Source organism: Dreissena polymorpha, chromosome 9 (assembly GCF_020536995.1).
Source record: "Dreissena polymorpha isolate Duluth1 chromosome 9, UMN_Dpol_1.0, whole genome shotgun sequence".
NCBI lineage: Eukaryota > Metazoa > Mollusca > Bivalvia > Myida > Dreissenidae > Dreissena > Dreissena polymorpha.
The window spans coordinates 9,796,843-9,815,095 of NC_068363.1; the positions used below are offsets into that span (position 1 = coordinate 9,796,843).

The 18,253-nt window shown below is 37.6% G+C and overlaps 1 protein-coding gene across 1 annotated transcript in view; it reads right to left on the reverse strand.

The window, feature by feature from the left end:
- The window catches only part of LOC127846560 (transcription initiation factor TFIID subunit 4-like), a 62,284-nt gene that overhangs the window by 15,291 nt on the left and 28,740 nt on the right, over positions 1-18,253 (reverse strand). Inside the window, exons 4-9 of the mRNA XM_052377946.1 lie at positions 18,051-18,178; positions 14,770-14,859; positions 14,474-14,617; positions 10,415-10,632; positions 8,038-8,207; positions 7,444-7,574 (exon numbers count right to left, since the gene is read on the reverse strand). Of these exons, the coding sequence (XP_052233906.1) occupies positions 7,444-7,574; positions 8,038-8,207; positions 10,415-10,632; positions 14,474-14,617; positions 14,770-14,859; positions 18,051-18,178 (881 nt within the window). The remainder of the gene's footprint in view (positions 1-7,443; positions 7,575-8,037; positions 8,208-10,414; positions 10,633-14,473; positions 14,618-14,769; positions 14,860-18,050; positions 18,179-18,253) is intronic.

Consider the following 18,253-nt stretch of genomic DNA (forward strand, 5'->3'; position numbering starts at 1 on the left):
TGAATTTAAGATGATTCATCACCTTTCTTTTCCAGAGGGTAACTCGGTTAATGACTTCATTGATAAAAAAATACTCATCCGCTCAGTACACAAATTTCGATGAGGCGGTTCACATGTTTCAAGATTTAGGGCGACACTGTAAACTTTTCAAAATGGATCTTAAGATTGCATCTCGCCTACTCCCAGTTCGGCGAGAAGATTTCGAAATACTGGGCATACAGTTTAATGGTATGTTTTATGTGGAAAAAGCATTACCATTCGGAGCTTCAGTCAGTTGCAAAACATTTTATCAGTTTTCTTCATTCCTTGAATTCTGCGTTAAGAGTAAAATGTCATCGGGCAAGCTTATACACTAGTTAGACGATTTTCTGGGTGGCGATAAATCTGAGCTAGGTTGCCGCAAGGTGATGGATTAGTTTATCAAATGCATGACGAGCTAAACGTGCCGTTAGCCACGGAGAAAACAGAAGGGCCCACGGAAATAATCGTGTTCTCAGGCTTAGAATAAGATTCGGCGGAACTAGTAGTCCGCATTCTTAAATAAAAATCGATGAATTACGGGAAAAAATTCGCACCATGGTGCAGACAAAAAAAAAAAAAGTTAAAATAAAATAACCTAAAGCAAGTGCAATCGTTAATTAGGTCTCTTAACTTCGTGTGCAGGGCAATCACAGTCGGCCGCCCGTTTTGATTAATTAACACCACCTGTGACATAACAAAAGCATTCCACCGTCAGAGCTCCAGATAAGGGTCGTATTTTCATAATTAAGAATTATTTTCAAGTCCGTTATGTATTTATTTTAAAATCTTGTCGTACCATTAAGAATTACAAAATCAAATTACGAATATTATTTTTACATCGGTTCGTATCGATTTTTATTGAGTTCTTTTAGCGTATTAAAGATCTTTGCGGTGCTTATATAGAATGGTTATCGGGTTTGTTTAACAAAGCGCATTTTTTCCAATAAAAGCGGCGTATACAGTCGATCTGTCTAAAAACAATGGCGGCGCTCAGAGAGCGTCCTAAAAAAACTGCAAAGCGTCCAAAAACACGCTTTTAACATAATGTACGCAAAGTTAGCCGAAGTTAAATGTTTAGAAAGACATTATAGAAAAGATCTTATACGATGTTGTATGTTCAGTTGCCGACACAGTCGGAAAAGCTAAACAAAAACGCGACAAGACGGGTCCAACAGGGCTTGCACTTAGCGGCGTACGGCCGTATATTACGCCCGATAATTGTTTCCATACGCCGATAAAAAAAAACATGACGTCCACTGTACTTCCTTAAAATTGGTCATACGCCGAAAATAGCAACCCGTGACGTAAGCTGTCGATTAAAATAACACTTCAATCAACACTGCTTTCTGCCGACTCAATGTGTTTTGCACACGTCTCGATCAGTCTAAACTCCGCCTCCTTATATTTGCTACCGCCCGCAGGTGATTAGCAAGTTTATTGTGTGTTGTTTATCTAACGGTTACACAATTTACCCCCCGCGCGAAACGCAAATCGACCGTGACAAAGCAGTCGCTTAAAATTGGTTGCTTTAACAACACACTCGTGCCTCTGCGCGTGCCATATGTTGTCTAATGATTAGGAGAGTTTTCTCAGTTTGTTAATCCACCGATAATTACGAGTAATAACCATCCAAACTTAAACACACAAAAAAAAACCATTGAACGAGTGGAAGGGACAAGTCCCGTGGCTAATCGTTGAAAAGATTGAAGGGGAGACCCGTTTTAAATGTGAAATATGTAAAACTTCATCTAAGGCATGCAATCTAAACACAATTTGGGCATATGAAGGTATTGGCAAAATAAAATTGTATAATACTGAAAAGACACTGTTGAAATCGTATAAATAAAGTTGCTAGTATGTTTTTTTTGTTTTTTTTTTGCATGAAAATAACCATTATTATTTATTTTTAGGTCATTTAGAAAAAATAAGAATTATTTTCCAAAACTTAGTAGTAACGTTAAGAATAAAATTTCAGAGTAAAGAATTCTTTTTGAAAATCTGGTAGTAATTTAAGAATTTCACAAAACCTTATCTGGAGCTCTGACCGCATACGTATAATGTTAGGCAAGACCTCGAAATGTGGTTGTCATTTTTGCGCGATTACAACGGCGTGTCGGTTTTCCATGACCGATACTGGATATTCAATGTTGGCACTGAATTGTTTACAGATAGTGCTGGCGGGTCTGGTTTCGGTTTTTTGGGATTTATTTTAAAGGTCACTGGTGTAACGCTCGTTGGCCTAATTTATGGCGGCAAAAGGGCGTAACTAGTGAAATAACTGTTCTCGAATTATTTCCAATTGTAGTTGCACTGTTTCTCTGGGCAAGGATTTAAAAAATAAAAAGATTATGTTCAACAATTTTCGATCTGCATATAGTCTAAACAACAATTGGCCCGCGGATCAACAACATGTTGTTCTCTTGGTAGCCTATTGTTTTGAAAAGGGTCTATCACCTAAATCTATCAAGAGCTACATTTTTGGATTGAGTTATATTCATAAATATATGGGCTAGTACGATATAAGTAACATTTTTTGTAGTGAAGAAAATGCTTCAGGGCTGTTCTCGCTCGCGACAAACGGTTGATACGTGGGCACCAATCACTCGCAAGGTCTTGACGGTTATTATCTCGCAATTAGCAAAGGCGTGTTATAATGACTTCGAGCGCTCACTATTCAATGCTATGTTTACTCTGGCATATTTCGGTCCGTTCCGAGTCAGTGAATTGGTAGCAACAGCAACATACAGTTATCAGTTGCAAATAGCCGACGTTAGGGTCACGGGGGATAAACACGCCATACTGGTCACACTCAGGAAACATAAAACAAATCAGCGCGGTATTCCGGTCACAATTAGGATCCCATACGAGCCGGAGTCTGCGCTGTGTCCAGTTCGGTCGTTTACAGACTACCTCGCAGTACGACCCCATAAAGTCGGTCCATCACCTTAGCGACTATGAATCAACACATTGGCTCGAATGGACTCTGGGTTTCAGGCGTAGTATATCAACCTAATTTAAAGGTTAGGCTTTAAAAATAGTAGCAATGCAGCAGGGAAAAAACTTGTAAAGCGCTTATTGGTATTAAATGTCCGAGATGTATTAAATGTCCGAGTTATGTCCGAGTTAAAAAGTGTGTAATGGTCAAGTGACCATTGGTATTACATGTCCGTGGTATTAAATGTCCGAGTTAAAAATTGTGTAATGGTCAAGTGACCATTGGTATTTAATGTCCGAGTTAAAAGTGCGGAATGGTCAAGTGACCATTGGTAAAGTGTGTAATGGTCAAGTGACCATTGGTACTAAATGTCCGAGTAAAAAAGTGTGTAATGGTCAAGTGCCCATTGGTATAAAAAGTGGTATGATCGCAAGTGTAGCGATCAAGTACAAGTGTGATAAGTAAAAGTGTGATCGCAGATCAATCGCTGGGGTCGGCTGCGCGCTGAAAAGTTTACCAAGCACGAAATAGTGCGCTTATTGGTATTAAATGTACGAGATGTTTTAAATGTCCGAGTTATGTCCGAGTTAAAAAGTGTGTAATGGTCAAGTGACCATTGGTATTTAATGTCCGAGTTAAAAAGTGCGTAATGGTCAAGTGACCATTGGTAAAGCGTGTTAATTGTCAAGTGACCATTGGTACTAAATGTCCGAGTTAAAAAGTGTGTAATGGTCAAGTGACCATTGGTATAAAAAGTGGTATGATCGCAAGTGTAGCGATCAAGTAAAAGTGTGATAAGTAAAAGTGTGATCGCACATCAATCGCTGGGGTCGGCTGCGCGCGAAAAAGTTTACCAAGCACGAAATAGTGCACGAAATAGTGTCGGGGCCGATCGATTCCGCGACGCCAGGGTTTTTTTCGGAGCGATGGTGTGCATCTGTCGGATGTTGGCCTCGAATCGTATTTAGATTACATTCGCGACGTCATCTTAAAGTTCTGTTAAAGGGCTAATCCAGAATTTGCGGGGGATAAATTTATGAAATTTATTGTGGCGGAAAATTCTGTTTGCCGGGGGTCGGATGGGCATGCGCATTTATACATTTATCTGAATGGACTCTGTGACTACTTGCGTAGTTTATCATCCTTGTCCTTTCGGGTAATTCCAAGTTATTAAAGTTTAAGCTTAAACAAAATAAAAAATAGTAGCAATACCGTAGGGTAAAAAACGTTAAGGTGTCAAATCGCTGGCTGAGCGATAAGTTGTATTTTAATGTCCGATTAAGTTTGTAAAAAGGTACAAGTAATATTATCACAAGTGTGGCGATAAAAGTGATCACAAGTGTAGTGATCAAGTAAAAGTATTATCGCAAGTGCGAAAAAGTGTGATCACAAGTGTAGTGATCAATGTCTGATTAAGTATAGTATCGCAAGTGCGAAAAAGTGTGATCACAAGTGTAGTGATCAATGTCCGATTAAGTATGTAAAAGGTACAAGTAAAAGTATTGGATCACAAGTGTAGTGATCAAGTAAGTGTTATCACAAGTGCGCAAAAAGTGTGATCACGAGTGTAGTGATCAATGTTCGATTAAGTATGTAAAAGATCACAAGTGTAGTGATCAAGTAAGTGTTATCGCAAGTGCGCAAAAGTGTGATCACAAGTGTAGTGATCAATGTCCGATTAAGTATGTAATTCGCAAGTGCGAAAAAAGTGTGATCACAAGTGTAGTGATCAAGTAAAAGTTTTAGTGCATCCAATGGTCAAGCGATTGGTAGAACTAGGTTTAGCCCAGCAAAGTATATGGTTCTTCCTAGTTCGGTCGCTTGATGAGCAATAACATTTTTTATTTTGGGTACGCGGTGTTGCTTCTATAACGGTGTTACTTCACGTTTTGTAATTTTATCGTGTGCTCATCCACCTCTGGTAGGTATATTTTCAAAGTAAAAGGTTTCCACGAGTGAGTAGCCGATCTTTCGTTGGGCTCGTGGTTACCACCGGCTGTTTTTTCGCTGCGGCCTTTTATATCCCACTTTTTACTCCTTTTTACTCGTATAATATATTAAAGAGATCTGTTAGTGAATACTTTGTGCATTCTATTACATTTTTGTGATGTTTATTGGGAGGCAAAATATTTTGGAATTGGTTCATTAAACTAGTTAAATGGAGTAATGTGTTGTTTTATCGTTGCAGTCGTAAAATAAGACTTATTAATTTCTGAATATAAATTAATAATATTTATTTTCGCGGAAACGAATGTTGTTTGCTGGTTTCTATAGATACGATTACGGATGTAACGTTATGTACGGAATGCTTTGGTTGAGTTCGTGAAAACAATGAAATTACGCATTTCCGTACCACGTGATATTACGTCATTCCGCCTTTTGCAAACTGCCTGTGCTTTTGTTCGGATCGTAAACAAACCCCACCCACCGCACCCTGATTAATATCTCGCCTGGTCCGACATCCACATTTTAAGATGCTTAGAGTCGATTAAAAACCATATCTTGCACATATATGGATTATACATTTGAGCTATACGATTCTGCCGGCAAGTTCTCTATTTCCAGTACATGTACACCGGCTCATGGCGGGCTCCTAAAATCTGATGGCAGACATTCACACCCATTTTGGTGCCGGGGCAACGCCACACCCCTTACAGTCGATCGAGATGGTGCCAAACTTGGTCTTGTACAACTGGGGCGCTTTCCAGCGGACAGCGTGACTCGGCGCTTGGACTGTCTTCATCGAATGCTACAATGGACAAACGCACTGTCGCACGTTTATTTAGAGCACATGCATTCTGCCGGTGAACAATGAACTGTCTCGTGTTTAATATAAGTGCACAGGAATTTTTGATGCCACTTCCATATCCGAACATTCACTTTGGCGTCGTTTTTTATATTCTGTCTTCTTTTTTATTGTCATATGAGCCTTTTTATATGTGTTATTATGTCTGGTAATTTTATTGTCATATATTTCTTGTTGCATTTGCCTTCCCGTCGCAGTGCCGGAAAATTCTGTTTGCCGGGGGTCGGATGGGCATGCGCATTTATACATTTATCTGAATGGACTCTGTGACTACTTGCGTAGTTTATCATCCTTGTCCTTTCGGGTAATTCCAAGTTATTAAAGTTTAAGCTTAAACAAAATAAAAAATAGTAGCAATACCGTAGGGTAAAAAACGTTTAGGTGTCAAATCGCTGGCTGAGCGATAAGTTGTATTTTAATGTCCGATTAAGTTTGTAAAAAGGTACAAGTAATATTATCACAAGTGTGGCGATAAAAGTGATCACAAGTGTAGTGATCAAGTAAAAGTATTATCGCAAGTGCGAAAAAGTGTGATCACAAGTGTAGTGATCAATGTCCAATTAAGTATAGTATCGCAAGTGCGAAAAAGTGTGATCACAAGTGTAGTGATCAATGTCCGATTAAGTATGTAAAAGGTACAAGTAAAAGTATTGGATCACAAGTGTAGTGATCAAGTAAGTGTTATCGCAAGTGCGCAAAAAGTGTGATCACGAGTGTAGTGATCAATGTCCGATTAAGTATGTAAAAGATCACAAGTGTAGTGATCAAGTAAGTGTTATCGCAAGTGCGCAAAAGTGTGATCACAAGTGTAGTGATCAATGTCCGATTAAGTATGTAATTCGCAAGTGCGAAAAAAGTGTGATCACAAGTGTAGTGATCAAGTAAAAGTTTTAGTGCATCCAATGGTCAAGCGATTGGTAGAACTAGGTTAAGCCCAGCAAAGTATATGGTTCTTCCTAGTTCGGTCGCTTGATGAGCAATAACATTTTTTATTTTGGGTACGCGGTGTTGCTACTATAACGGTGTTACTTCACGTTTTGTAATTTTATCGTGTGCTCATCCACCCTCCGGTAGGTATATTTTCAAAGTAACAGGTTTCCACGAGTGAGTAGCCGATCTTTCGTTGGGCTCGTGGTTACCACCGGCTGTTTTTTCGCTGCGGCCTTTTATATCCCACTTTTTACTCCTTTTTACTCCTTTTTACTCCTTTTTACTCGTATAATATATTAAAGAGATCTGTTAGTGAATACTTTGTGCATTCTATTACATTTTTGTGATGTTTATTGGGAGGCAAAATATTTTGGAATTGGTTCATTAAACTAGTTAAATGGAGTAATGTGTTGTTTTATCGTTGCAGTCGTAAAATAAGAATGTCATTTAACAGCATGCATGTTCTGTATTAAAATAAGAATGTCATTTAATCGCATGCATGTTCTGTATTAAAATAAGAATGTCATTTAACAGCATGCATGTGCTGACGGATATTCCCTTCCATATCTAGAGTGATGATACATTTCTACTAAGGTCTGACTCTTCCAGGGCAATCTCTGTAGCAAATTGAATTTTAAAAATATTGTTTCAAATTATTCAATCAAGAGTAGAATATACAAAACGCTTGAACTCAAACAAGGATTGCAATTGTTGAATATTAAACACTTATTTTTTTTTAATCCTAGTTCACCTTATATATTTCCATTCTCTGTTCAGCTATTGTTGACAGTTTCTCCACTATGTGTCGAAGCCTCTCCTGCGTAGCATGGGACACCAAGTTGGCCACATCTGCAGGCACTTCCGTGATTCCATGCTTCTTAGCTGTAACATGAGACACACAGGTAGTCATATAGAAATACATACCGTTATTGACATCATTTCAGTCCAACCATGACATCTACAAAAATTATTGTCCAACTAATAAAACTTTACAGTAAGCCTGAAAGTAAATTTTGATTAGGACCTGCTCAAAATATCATTTTTTATAGGAGGGGGCTTTTCAATTGTTCTAGGTCTGAAGTAATATTAAAAGAATTTGTGCTTAAAATCGCACTACTGACAACTGCTAAAGCAGGTAAATACCAAGTAATTTTGATAAATGGCACCTGCTGAAAATATGGCCACAAACCTGTGTACGTGCGTGTATTTTAAAGTTTATAGGTCCTTCCCTTTCTACCATTATGTGTGAAACTGGAGTGTGTCCCAGAACTCCGACCAAATTAACATACTAGACTCATGCAAGATGGAACGAGTTTTCAATTATAGCTGCAATGTCACCACAAACCTATTGCGTGAATCCTCTTCATTAAAGGCCCATGATGAAGGAATGTCTCGTCTTTGCATGATCGAATTTGGGTCCCAATGAAATCTGCATTTGTTGCTAATATGTTTTTGCTCTCTTCTGACAAGTTAACACCACCCATGGTTGCAACATCGTTGATGTCATCATCATCTCTGAAGTTAAACAAGCAAATTATTACAATCAATATTCCCAGCCAAATAAATTGTGTTTATTGATGGGTGCAGATGGATGAACAAGGCAATCACTGTAAAACTACAATGTGTAGGGTTATTGTTTGTATGCCTGTAAATTCTTCTCATCCTTTGAGGTGGCATCAGGCATCAACAAAGACAAGTAACTTAGTAAAGAAATTGTATGAGGTGTTAAGAAATAAAGTAAAGCTGATTTTGTATTTGTAGGTGATACCTAGATGGCGAAAAAATGTAAATCCAAACAGTCTCAATTTTGGATGGACTTCAAAATGTTTTTTTCAACAAGGGCTGTTTGTAAAACATGCATGCCCCCCATATGGGCTGTCCGTTGTAGTGGCAGTCATTGTGTGAATACAATTTTTGTCACTGTGACCTTGACCTTTGACCTAGTGACCTGAAAATCAATAGGGGTCATCTGCGAGTCACAATCAATGTACCTATGAAGTGTCATGATCCTAGGCAAAAGCGTTCTTGAGTTATCATCCTAAAATCATTTTACTATTTCGGGTCACCGTGACCTTGACCTTTGACCTTGTGACATCAAAATCAATAGGGGTCATCTGCAAGTCATGATCAATCTACCTATGAAATGTCATGATCCTAGGCGTATGCGTTCTTGAGTTATCATTCAAAAACCATTTTACTATTTCGGGTCACCGTGACCTTGACCTTTGACCTAGTGACCTCAAAATCAATAGGGGTCATCTGCGAGTCATGATCAATCTACCTATGAAGTTTCATGATCCTAGGCCCAAGCGTTCTTGAGTTATCGTCTGACAACCACCTGGTGGACGGACCGATAGACAGACCAACCGACAGACCGACATGAGCAAAGCAATATACCCCCTTTTCGAAGGGGGGCATAATAATAATATGAGATAGAACAATTAACCACTAGATTAACTAAAGCTTTGTCACAGACGTGAAGTATACCCCCACATGCCGCATTGACACAGAATATTTTGCATGCTGTCTCCACAAAACAAGAGAATCTAATTTATGGCGATTTTTAAGAAATATTATGCCATTATCATTTATGGCCATATTTGACCTTTGAACTCAAAGTACGACATTGACCTTGGAGATATCGACATAATTCTTTCATGCGACACACTGTCCAATGATGGTGAACAAATTATTTTTAAAAATCACTCAATGAACAACATAGTTGTGGCCCGGACAAGCTCATTTATGGCCATTTTTGACCTTTGAACTCAGTGTGACCTTGACCTTGGAGATATCCGCGTAATTCTTACGCACGATACACCGTCCAATGATGATGAACAAATGTGCCAAATGATTTGAAAATCTCACAATGAACGACATAGTTATTGCCCAGACAAGCTCATTTATGGCCATTTTTTACCTTTCAACTCAAAGTGTGACCTTGACCTTGGAGATATCGACGTAATTCTTTTGCGCAACACACTGTCCAGTGATGGTGAACAAATGTGCCAAATGATTTTAAAATCTCACAATGAACGACATAGTTATTGCCCAGACAAGCTCATTTATGGCATTTTTTTACCTTTGAACTCAAAGTGTGACCTTGACCTTGGAGATATCGACGTAATTCTTTCGCACCACACACTGTTCAATGATGGTGAACAAATGTGCCAAATGATTTTAAAGTCTCACAATGAACGACATAGTATTGGCCAGACAAGCTCATTTATGGCCATTTTTGACCATGAACTCAAAGTGTCACCTTGACCTTTGAGATATTGAATAAATTCTTTCGCGCGACATACCGTCCAATGATGGTGAACAAATGTGCCAAATGATTTTAAAATCTCACAATGAACAACATAGTTATTGCCTGGACAAGATTTCGGGACAGACCGACCTATCGACAAAGTGACTCCTGTATAGCCCCCATTACTAATGGTAATAGGGGTATAACTACAATTTATTAAAAGTACTTTTATGGAATTTCAATGCCATGGTCAAATAGTAAGGGCAAAACTTTTGAGACTTTTTCTTCATCCAGTGTCTTACTCCACATTCATGAACTATATTCACTCCTCACACAGATACATCATCAATTTCAATTTGCAACATTTTTTTCCACATTTTAAGCAGGTGTAATATAACACAGATTTTTAAGACCCATCAAGAACCACAAATCAGAACCAGACTGATTGTTTGTAGTTACCATGGTTACCCACCTAAATGACTCTTTGACACGCTTGTTATCTTTTAGAGACTGCGACGGCCCCGGACTCGAGTTCTGGGCAAAACCAGCGACACGATTCTGGAAGGCTTTCACGGTGCTTGGCACATTTCCACCCATCATATTCATCTGCTTATTCATCGCAGGCTTGGATGAGCCGCTGGTCTGCATAGAAGGCTTGGGGTGGACCTGATTGACAACGCGTGGAATGGCCTACCGAAAGACAATAAAAGCCTTGTTCTGGAAAAACTGGGCTTAATTCATGTGCGATAAGTGTCATCCCAGATAAAACACTGGGCTTAATTCATGTGCGATAAGTGTCATCCCAGATAAAAAACTGGACTTAATTCATGTGCGATAAGTGTCATCCCAGATAAAAAACTGGACTTAATTCATGTGCGATAAGTGTCATCCCAGATAAAAAACTGGACTTAATTCATGTGCGATAAGTGTCATCCCAGATAAAAAAAACTGGACTTAATTCATGTGCGATAAGTGTCATCCCAGATAAAAAACTGGACTTAATTCATGTGCGATAAGTGTCATCCCAGATAAAAAACTGGACTTAATTCATGTGCGATAAGTGTCATCCCAGATAAAAAACTGGACTTAATTCATGTGCGATAAGTGTCATCCCAGATAAAAAACTGGACTTAATTCATGTGCGATAAGTGTCATCCCAGATAAAACACTGGACTTAATTCATGTGCGATAAGTGTCATCCCAGATAAAAAACTGGACTTAATTCATGTGCGATAAGTGTCATCCCAGATAAAAAACTGGACTTAATTCATGTGCGATAAGTGTCATCCCAGATAAAAAACTGGACTTAATTCATGTGCGATAAGTGTCATCCCAGATAAAAAACTGGACTTAGTTCATGTGCGATAAGTGTCATCCCGTATTTTTTTGTATTTTTTTTGTATATATGCTATAATAGAAACAAGGAGTGCAACTTCATTTGCCGAAAAACTACACCATCTTTACTGTAAACCATGTAACTCGAACAATTTTTAACGAATCAACTACACACTGGTTGTTTTCGAAAGCTAATAAAATAATTTATCAGAAAAAATTAACATCAATACCATTGATCCAGCAGTATTTCGATACCAGCCCAAATGAAGTTGCACTCCTTGTTTCTATTATAGCATATATACAAAAAAAATACGAGATTTGGACTTTTTTGTTTAAAAGAAGTCTCTCGTAAAAAAAAATCCAGTTTAGGCAGAAAGTGGACTGCACTGGTTAATCTGGGACAACACTTTACCCCCATTGCTTTAAGCCCACTTTTCCCAATGAGATGATCATACATTACTCAAAGGATTATACTTCTACATTGTATTTCCGCTGATTCTCTCCCTTTGAATGCCAAGAAATATTAAATAACTTTTCTGCTTCTATTCAAAAATTCAAAAGAAGCTTTGATAAAGAATATTAGGGGATAAGGCATCCCCCCCCCCCCCCCCCCTAAAGGTTACTAAAAGAATACGGCTGCTTACTGGCACAGGAGGGAATCCCGTATTTTTTTTGTATATATGCTATAATAGAAACAAGGAGTGCAACTTCATATGGGCTGGTATCGAAATACTGCTGGATCAATGGTATTGATGTTAATTTTTTCTGATAAATTATTTTATTAGCTTTCGAAAACAACCAGTGTGTAGTTGATTCGTTAAAAATTGTTCGAGTTACATGGTTTACAGTAAAGATGGTGTAGTTTTTCGGCAAATGAAGTTGCACTCCTTGTTTCTATTATAGCATATATACAAAAAAAATACGGGATTCCCTCCTTTGCTTACTGGAAGGGTAATTTTGTAGACATATTTACATTCAAACTAAAGAATTGGTTTTCTCAGAGAAAGCACTTTGTTCTTTTTATTTTAATGCCAATAAATCTTTTAAATAACAAGAGTTCCGCGGTCGGAGATGACCGCATTGAAGCCGGATTTTTTATTTAAATGACAGGAAAGTACCTTTCGTGTTTTTGTCAATGCAATACTTAAATTACTGAAATATTGTTCAGTGGTCATCTAAGTGTGCTTGCAAACCTTTACGTCAAGTTTGAGATTCTAGGTCCAAGCATACCAAAGTTATAACAATTTTAACATTTTAACATTGAAGGTCACAGTGACCTTGACCTTCAAATGAATGACATTGAAATGAGCAGTGGTGATCTTCTAGTACTGGCCAACCTTTATGTCAAGTTTGAAGACTCTAGGTACAAGCATACCAAAGTTATAACATGGAATAAGAACTTTAACATTTTTACCTACCAAAGTTATAAGAACTTTAACATTTTACATTCAAGGTCACAGTGACCTTGACCTTAGAATGAATGACCTTGAAATGACCAGTGGTCATCTAAGTGTGCTTGCAAACCTTCATGTCAAGTTTGAAGACTCTATGTCCAAGCATACCAAAGTTATAACAATTTTAACATTTTAACATTTAAGGTCACAGTGACCTTGACCTTCAAATGAATGACATTGAAATGACCAGTGGTCATCTTCTAGTACTGGCCAATCTTTATTTCAAGTTTGAAGACTCTAGGTACAAGCATACCAAAGTTATAACATGAAATAAGAACTTTAACATTTTTACATTCAAGGTCACAGTGACCTTGACCTTCAAATGAATGGCCTTGAAATGTCCAGTGGTTACTTACTAGTTCTGGCCAACCTTCATGTCAAGTTTCAAGACTCTAGGTCCAAGCATACCAAAGTTATAACAACTTTAACATTTTTACATTCAAGGTCACAGTGACCTTGACCTTCAAATGAATGACCTTGAAATGTCCAGTGGTTACTTACTAGTTCTGGCCAACCTTCATGTCAAGTTTCAAGACTCTAGGTCCAAGCATACCAAAGTTATAACAACTTTAACATTTTTATATTGAAGGTCACAGTGACCTTCACCTTCAAATGAATGACCTTGAAATGACCAGTGGTCATCTGTTAATCCTGGCCAACCTTCATGTCAAGTTTGAAGACTCTAGGTCCAAGCATACCAAAGTTATACCATGAAATAAGAACTTTAACATTTTTACATTCAAGGTCACAGTGACCTTGACCTTCAAATGAATGACCTTGAAATGACCAGTGGTTACTAACTAGTTATGGCCAACCTTCTTGTCAAGTTTCAAGACTCTAGGTCCAAGCATACCAAAGTTATAACAACTTTAACATTTTTTATATTGAAGGTCACAGTGACCTTGACCTTCAAATGAATGACCTTGAAATGACCAGTGGTCATCTGTTAATCCTGGCCAACCTTCATGTCAAGTTTGAAGACTCTAGGTCCAAGCATACCAAAGTTATACCATGAAATAAGAACTTTAACATTTTCGAGCACGCCGCCACCCCGCCACCCCGCCACCCCGCCCGCCCCGCCCGACAACATCAATCTATAAGCCGAGATTTTTTCGAAAAAAATCCGGCTAAAAAACAATTGACGAATGCAGCTATATGAAGACTTTAAAATATGGATTAAAAATCGTCAACATGTAACATACAATATTAAATTTCTGTTTTCAGTTGATAAATGCATAGTTTTAAATATTGTTACCTACAAATACACAATAAAATAAGCAACACTCTGAGTAAACGGGGCTTAATGCATGTGTGTTACTTGACGCACCGGATAAGCCTGTGCAATCCACACAGGCTAATCAGGGACGCTTTCCGCCTAAACTGGATTTTTGATATGTGACTTTCTTTAAATTAAAAATACCATAAAGGCAAAAAGTGTCGTCCATGATTAGCCTGTGCTGACTGGACAGGCTCATTTTGAAAAACACTTTTCACACATGCATATAACCCCATTTTCAAAGAGTGTGCTTCCTTCTTAACCCTTTGCATGCTGGGAAATTTGTTGTCTGCTAAAATGTTGTCTGCTGAATTTCTAAAATTAGCATTTTCTTCGATTTTCTTCAAAGAATACTATCAGAAGAGCAAACAGTTTGCTGTGGCATCTCATCTGGATCCAAACTGTTTGCAAAGGCCTTCTGAGTTCGGTTCCAGCAATGAAAGGGTTAAAAGTGTCCTTGCTATACCTGTTGTGGGTGCGACACAGCAGTGGGAACTGGCGCAACAGATACTGGTAAGGATTGTTGTACTATCTCAGGTGGAGGCGGCTTCACACCGTCTATTGACATCTTATTGTTCAACAAAGACTGGCGCAATAGTGGAAGGCTTTTCTGAAAACAGTAATTAATCAATTTAGTTAACAGATTTACATGTAACATGATCTTTATGTTTTACCCATGAACCAAACCCTAAATCAAGGCCTGGGGTATTTAATAAGTAGGATATTTTCTGATGACTTAATTAGTCCATGCTCAGTACATACCTTGAGAAATGGAACTAGATATGGCTGTGGTGATGACTTGAGCTCTTTCTGCAACCGTTCTGTAAACAATTCAGGTTCCAGTTTGCCATCCTGAAATCAGTTCAGTTCCCCATCAGTAAAGAAAGAAATACAGTCACACAGGTCGCCTAATGTCAAACTCACCTACTTTTATTTAACTAGCTATCTGCAACTTGTTTGTATATCAATTTTAAAGTTTTGATTGTCAATTCATGCTCTTGAACAAAAGAAGACCATAAAAATATCTTCAACAACCCTGAGTCTCAGGACCTGCATGATGCAATAAGCTTAATGGTCAGGAGCAACCATATATGCTTGTGAGACCACGAAACCTTGTATGACTTTATAGTGGACAGTGCAGCTACTGACCAGACTGCACAATTGTGCAATAAACTGGAGCTTTGCTGACTGCATATAGCATAAGCACCATTTTCGCATGCGCTGCTAATATTGAAAATCAAGATCTATGATCCCATTAGGTAGCGACAGCAGTCTTGGCCGTAACCCGCTCGACCGTTGACCGGGTCGAGTGATTTTTGCGTCGGTCGAGTGAAAATTCTAAGCCGGTAGCCCGATGGGTCGAGTGCTTTTTTGTGTCCGAACTTAGTAACGAGTGCAAAATAGCTTCATATAGACGCTTATTCAAGACTGCATTGGTAATTTCCCTTGAGCACTTACTGATAAGACGCTTATTGAACAGTGTTGTAAGTCGATCTCGCGAGACGCTATAACAATTATTATTACTTGGTGGAGAACTTGCGGCCATACATTTATTTTAAAGGGATCTTTTCACGGTTTGGTAAATTGACAAAATTGAGAAAAGTTGTTTCAGATTCGCAAATTTTCGGTTTAGTTATGATATTTGTGAGGAAACAGTATTACTGAACATTTGCCATGGTCTAATATAGCCATTATATGCATCTTTTGACCATTTAAAAACCTAAAAATTATAAAGCGTTGCAATGCGAAACGATTGAATAATTTGGAAAGTACTGTTGTTGTCGTTTACATTTTTGAAACTTTGAAGATTGCGTATATAAGGTATAAAATACGCATCTTATGTATGCCTGGGAGGATAGCTCAGTTGGCTAATGCGTTTTTTATTTCAGGATTCCGGGTGTCACTGGTTTGAGTCCTGCTGCGGGCTACTTTTTTTCCTTTTTTAAATTTTATTTTTGTTTTTTTTACTGGAGCTTGTAAAATTTAATGTTTACATTTATCAATATAAAGCATTTAATGACAAACTTCAAAACATGCCAAAATCTGTGAAAAGGCCCCTTTAATGTATTTTCTGTGCAATTTTGAGGGCGCATAGCACAAACATCAACCGCAAAATGAGAATGAAGGTAACAACACAAAATATGAAACAAAACAAAAATTCCAAATGTCATGGAAAAATAATCAGTCTTGGCTTCGTTTTGATGTCTCCAAGTATTGAGAAATTTGATTATGCGCCTGCAATTACTGACTTGCTGGTATGTTCATGTCATACATAATGTAAAAAAATATGCAATTAAATATCATGCACTAACTTACAAGTATATTTTTTTTACAGATAAAGTTTATCTGTCAAGGTACAAATCCTGAAAGTAAATTCAAAGGTGTATTATACTGCATTTTAGATGCTGGTACAATCAGAAAATCGGCGACAAACCATATGTGGCTTTGGCAATAGAACTACTGCTACAAATGTGGTTTTAGATTTAGAATTCTCAGAAGTTTCATAGCTCCAGATAAGGTTTTGTGAAATTCTTAAAGTTACTACCAGATTTTCAAAAATAATTCTTAACTCTGAAATTTTATTCTTAACGTTACTACAAAGTTTTGGAAAATAATTCTTAACTTTTATAAATGAAAAAAAAAAAAAATAATGGTTATTTTCATGCAAAAATCAAAATAAACATACTAGCAACTTAATTTAAACGAGTTCAACAGTGTCTTTTCAGTATTACCGTAATTACTCTATGTTTTCGGACACTTAAGTTTTCGGACACCCCTTTTTTTAGCAAAAATAATTATTTTTCGTGACTCTTAATTTTCGGACACACGAGTTTTCATCCATAATTAATGTCTCTAAGTTTTCGGACAGTATATTTTACAGCGCTATTTACCGAATTTTGGTCCTGTTTTTGATATCTAATGACACTTGGATCATGGGGTTTTACAACCAGATTAACATCATAAGACATGGCAGCTGCATGCCTGAAGGCAACGGACCATTACATTTGCGTTATTGGGTAAATAACCTAGTAAACCGGTATTAAACAATGGTTTCACCCGATAGGGGTAGTTTCAATTAACAGTTCAATTATATACCGCAATGGTACTACCCCTTCTCAGTAAAATAACTGTGACAAATACTAATTGCTTCAAAGCGTGATGCACCCTATTGCAAGTTTAACGAACAATGGAAGGTGTTAGAAAACAACTATCTGAAATGAACAAACAAAGAATTCATAGAGTGTTTTTTATTGCATTAATTACAGGTTGATACTTGCGAGTATCAGTACATCACATGCTCATCTTTGAACCCGTTGGTCAAAGTACAACCTTGTAGTAACTTTCTGTCAAATAAATTAAGCATTTAAAATGATTTAAAATGCAGTGCAAACGTATATAACTGTAAATTATACTATACGGCATGGTTTTTTACAAGCACGTGCTATTACCGGTTGTCGTTGATACAATTGACGCTATTTTCGGACACTTCAATTTTCGACTCTTAGTTTTCGGACACCTGTATTTTGTGAATATTTTTCATATCTAAGTTTTCCGACACGAAAAAATTTAATTATTTTTAAGTGTCCGAAAACATAGAGTAATTACGGTATACAATTTTATTTTTCAAATACCTTCATATGCCTAAACTGTGCTTAGATTGCATGCCTTCGATGAATTTTTACATATTTCACAATTAAAACGGGTCTCCCCTTCAATCTTTTCAACGATTGGCCACGGGATTTGTCCCTTCCACTTGTTCAATATTCAATATACTCGTTCAGGATCCAGAAAAGTGTGACAGACGACTGACTGACAGACGGAGCGCAAACCATTAGTCACGGTAGGGGACAATAAATAAACACAATCTGGCTCTTTCATTTACTTTAGAGTGAAACACATAGCACTGAGATTCAGAAAGCGACATGAAATGTGAGAATTGCAACTATTGTTTACAAGTTGCACATGACAAAGGGAAGTACCTGACTGCCAAAAATCCCTCACAAATAATATGGGAATTAAGTCTAAACCCAAAAGCTCCTTACTATAAGTCCTTGTATGAGATCACGAACACTGCTGACTGTCGCCTCCGGTTGACTAGCGGCTAACTTGATCAGCGTGGACAAGAAATTCTTGCATTTCTTTACATTATCTATCATCGCCTGCTGTTGAGCTGAAATCAAGTTACTTAAAGCATTTTAGATCATATACATATGAACATGTACTGTTGTGCTTTGATAAAACATTT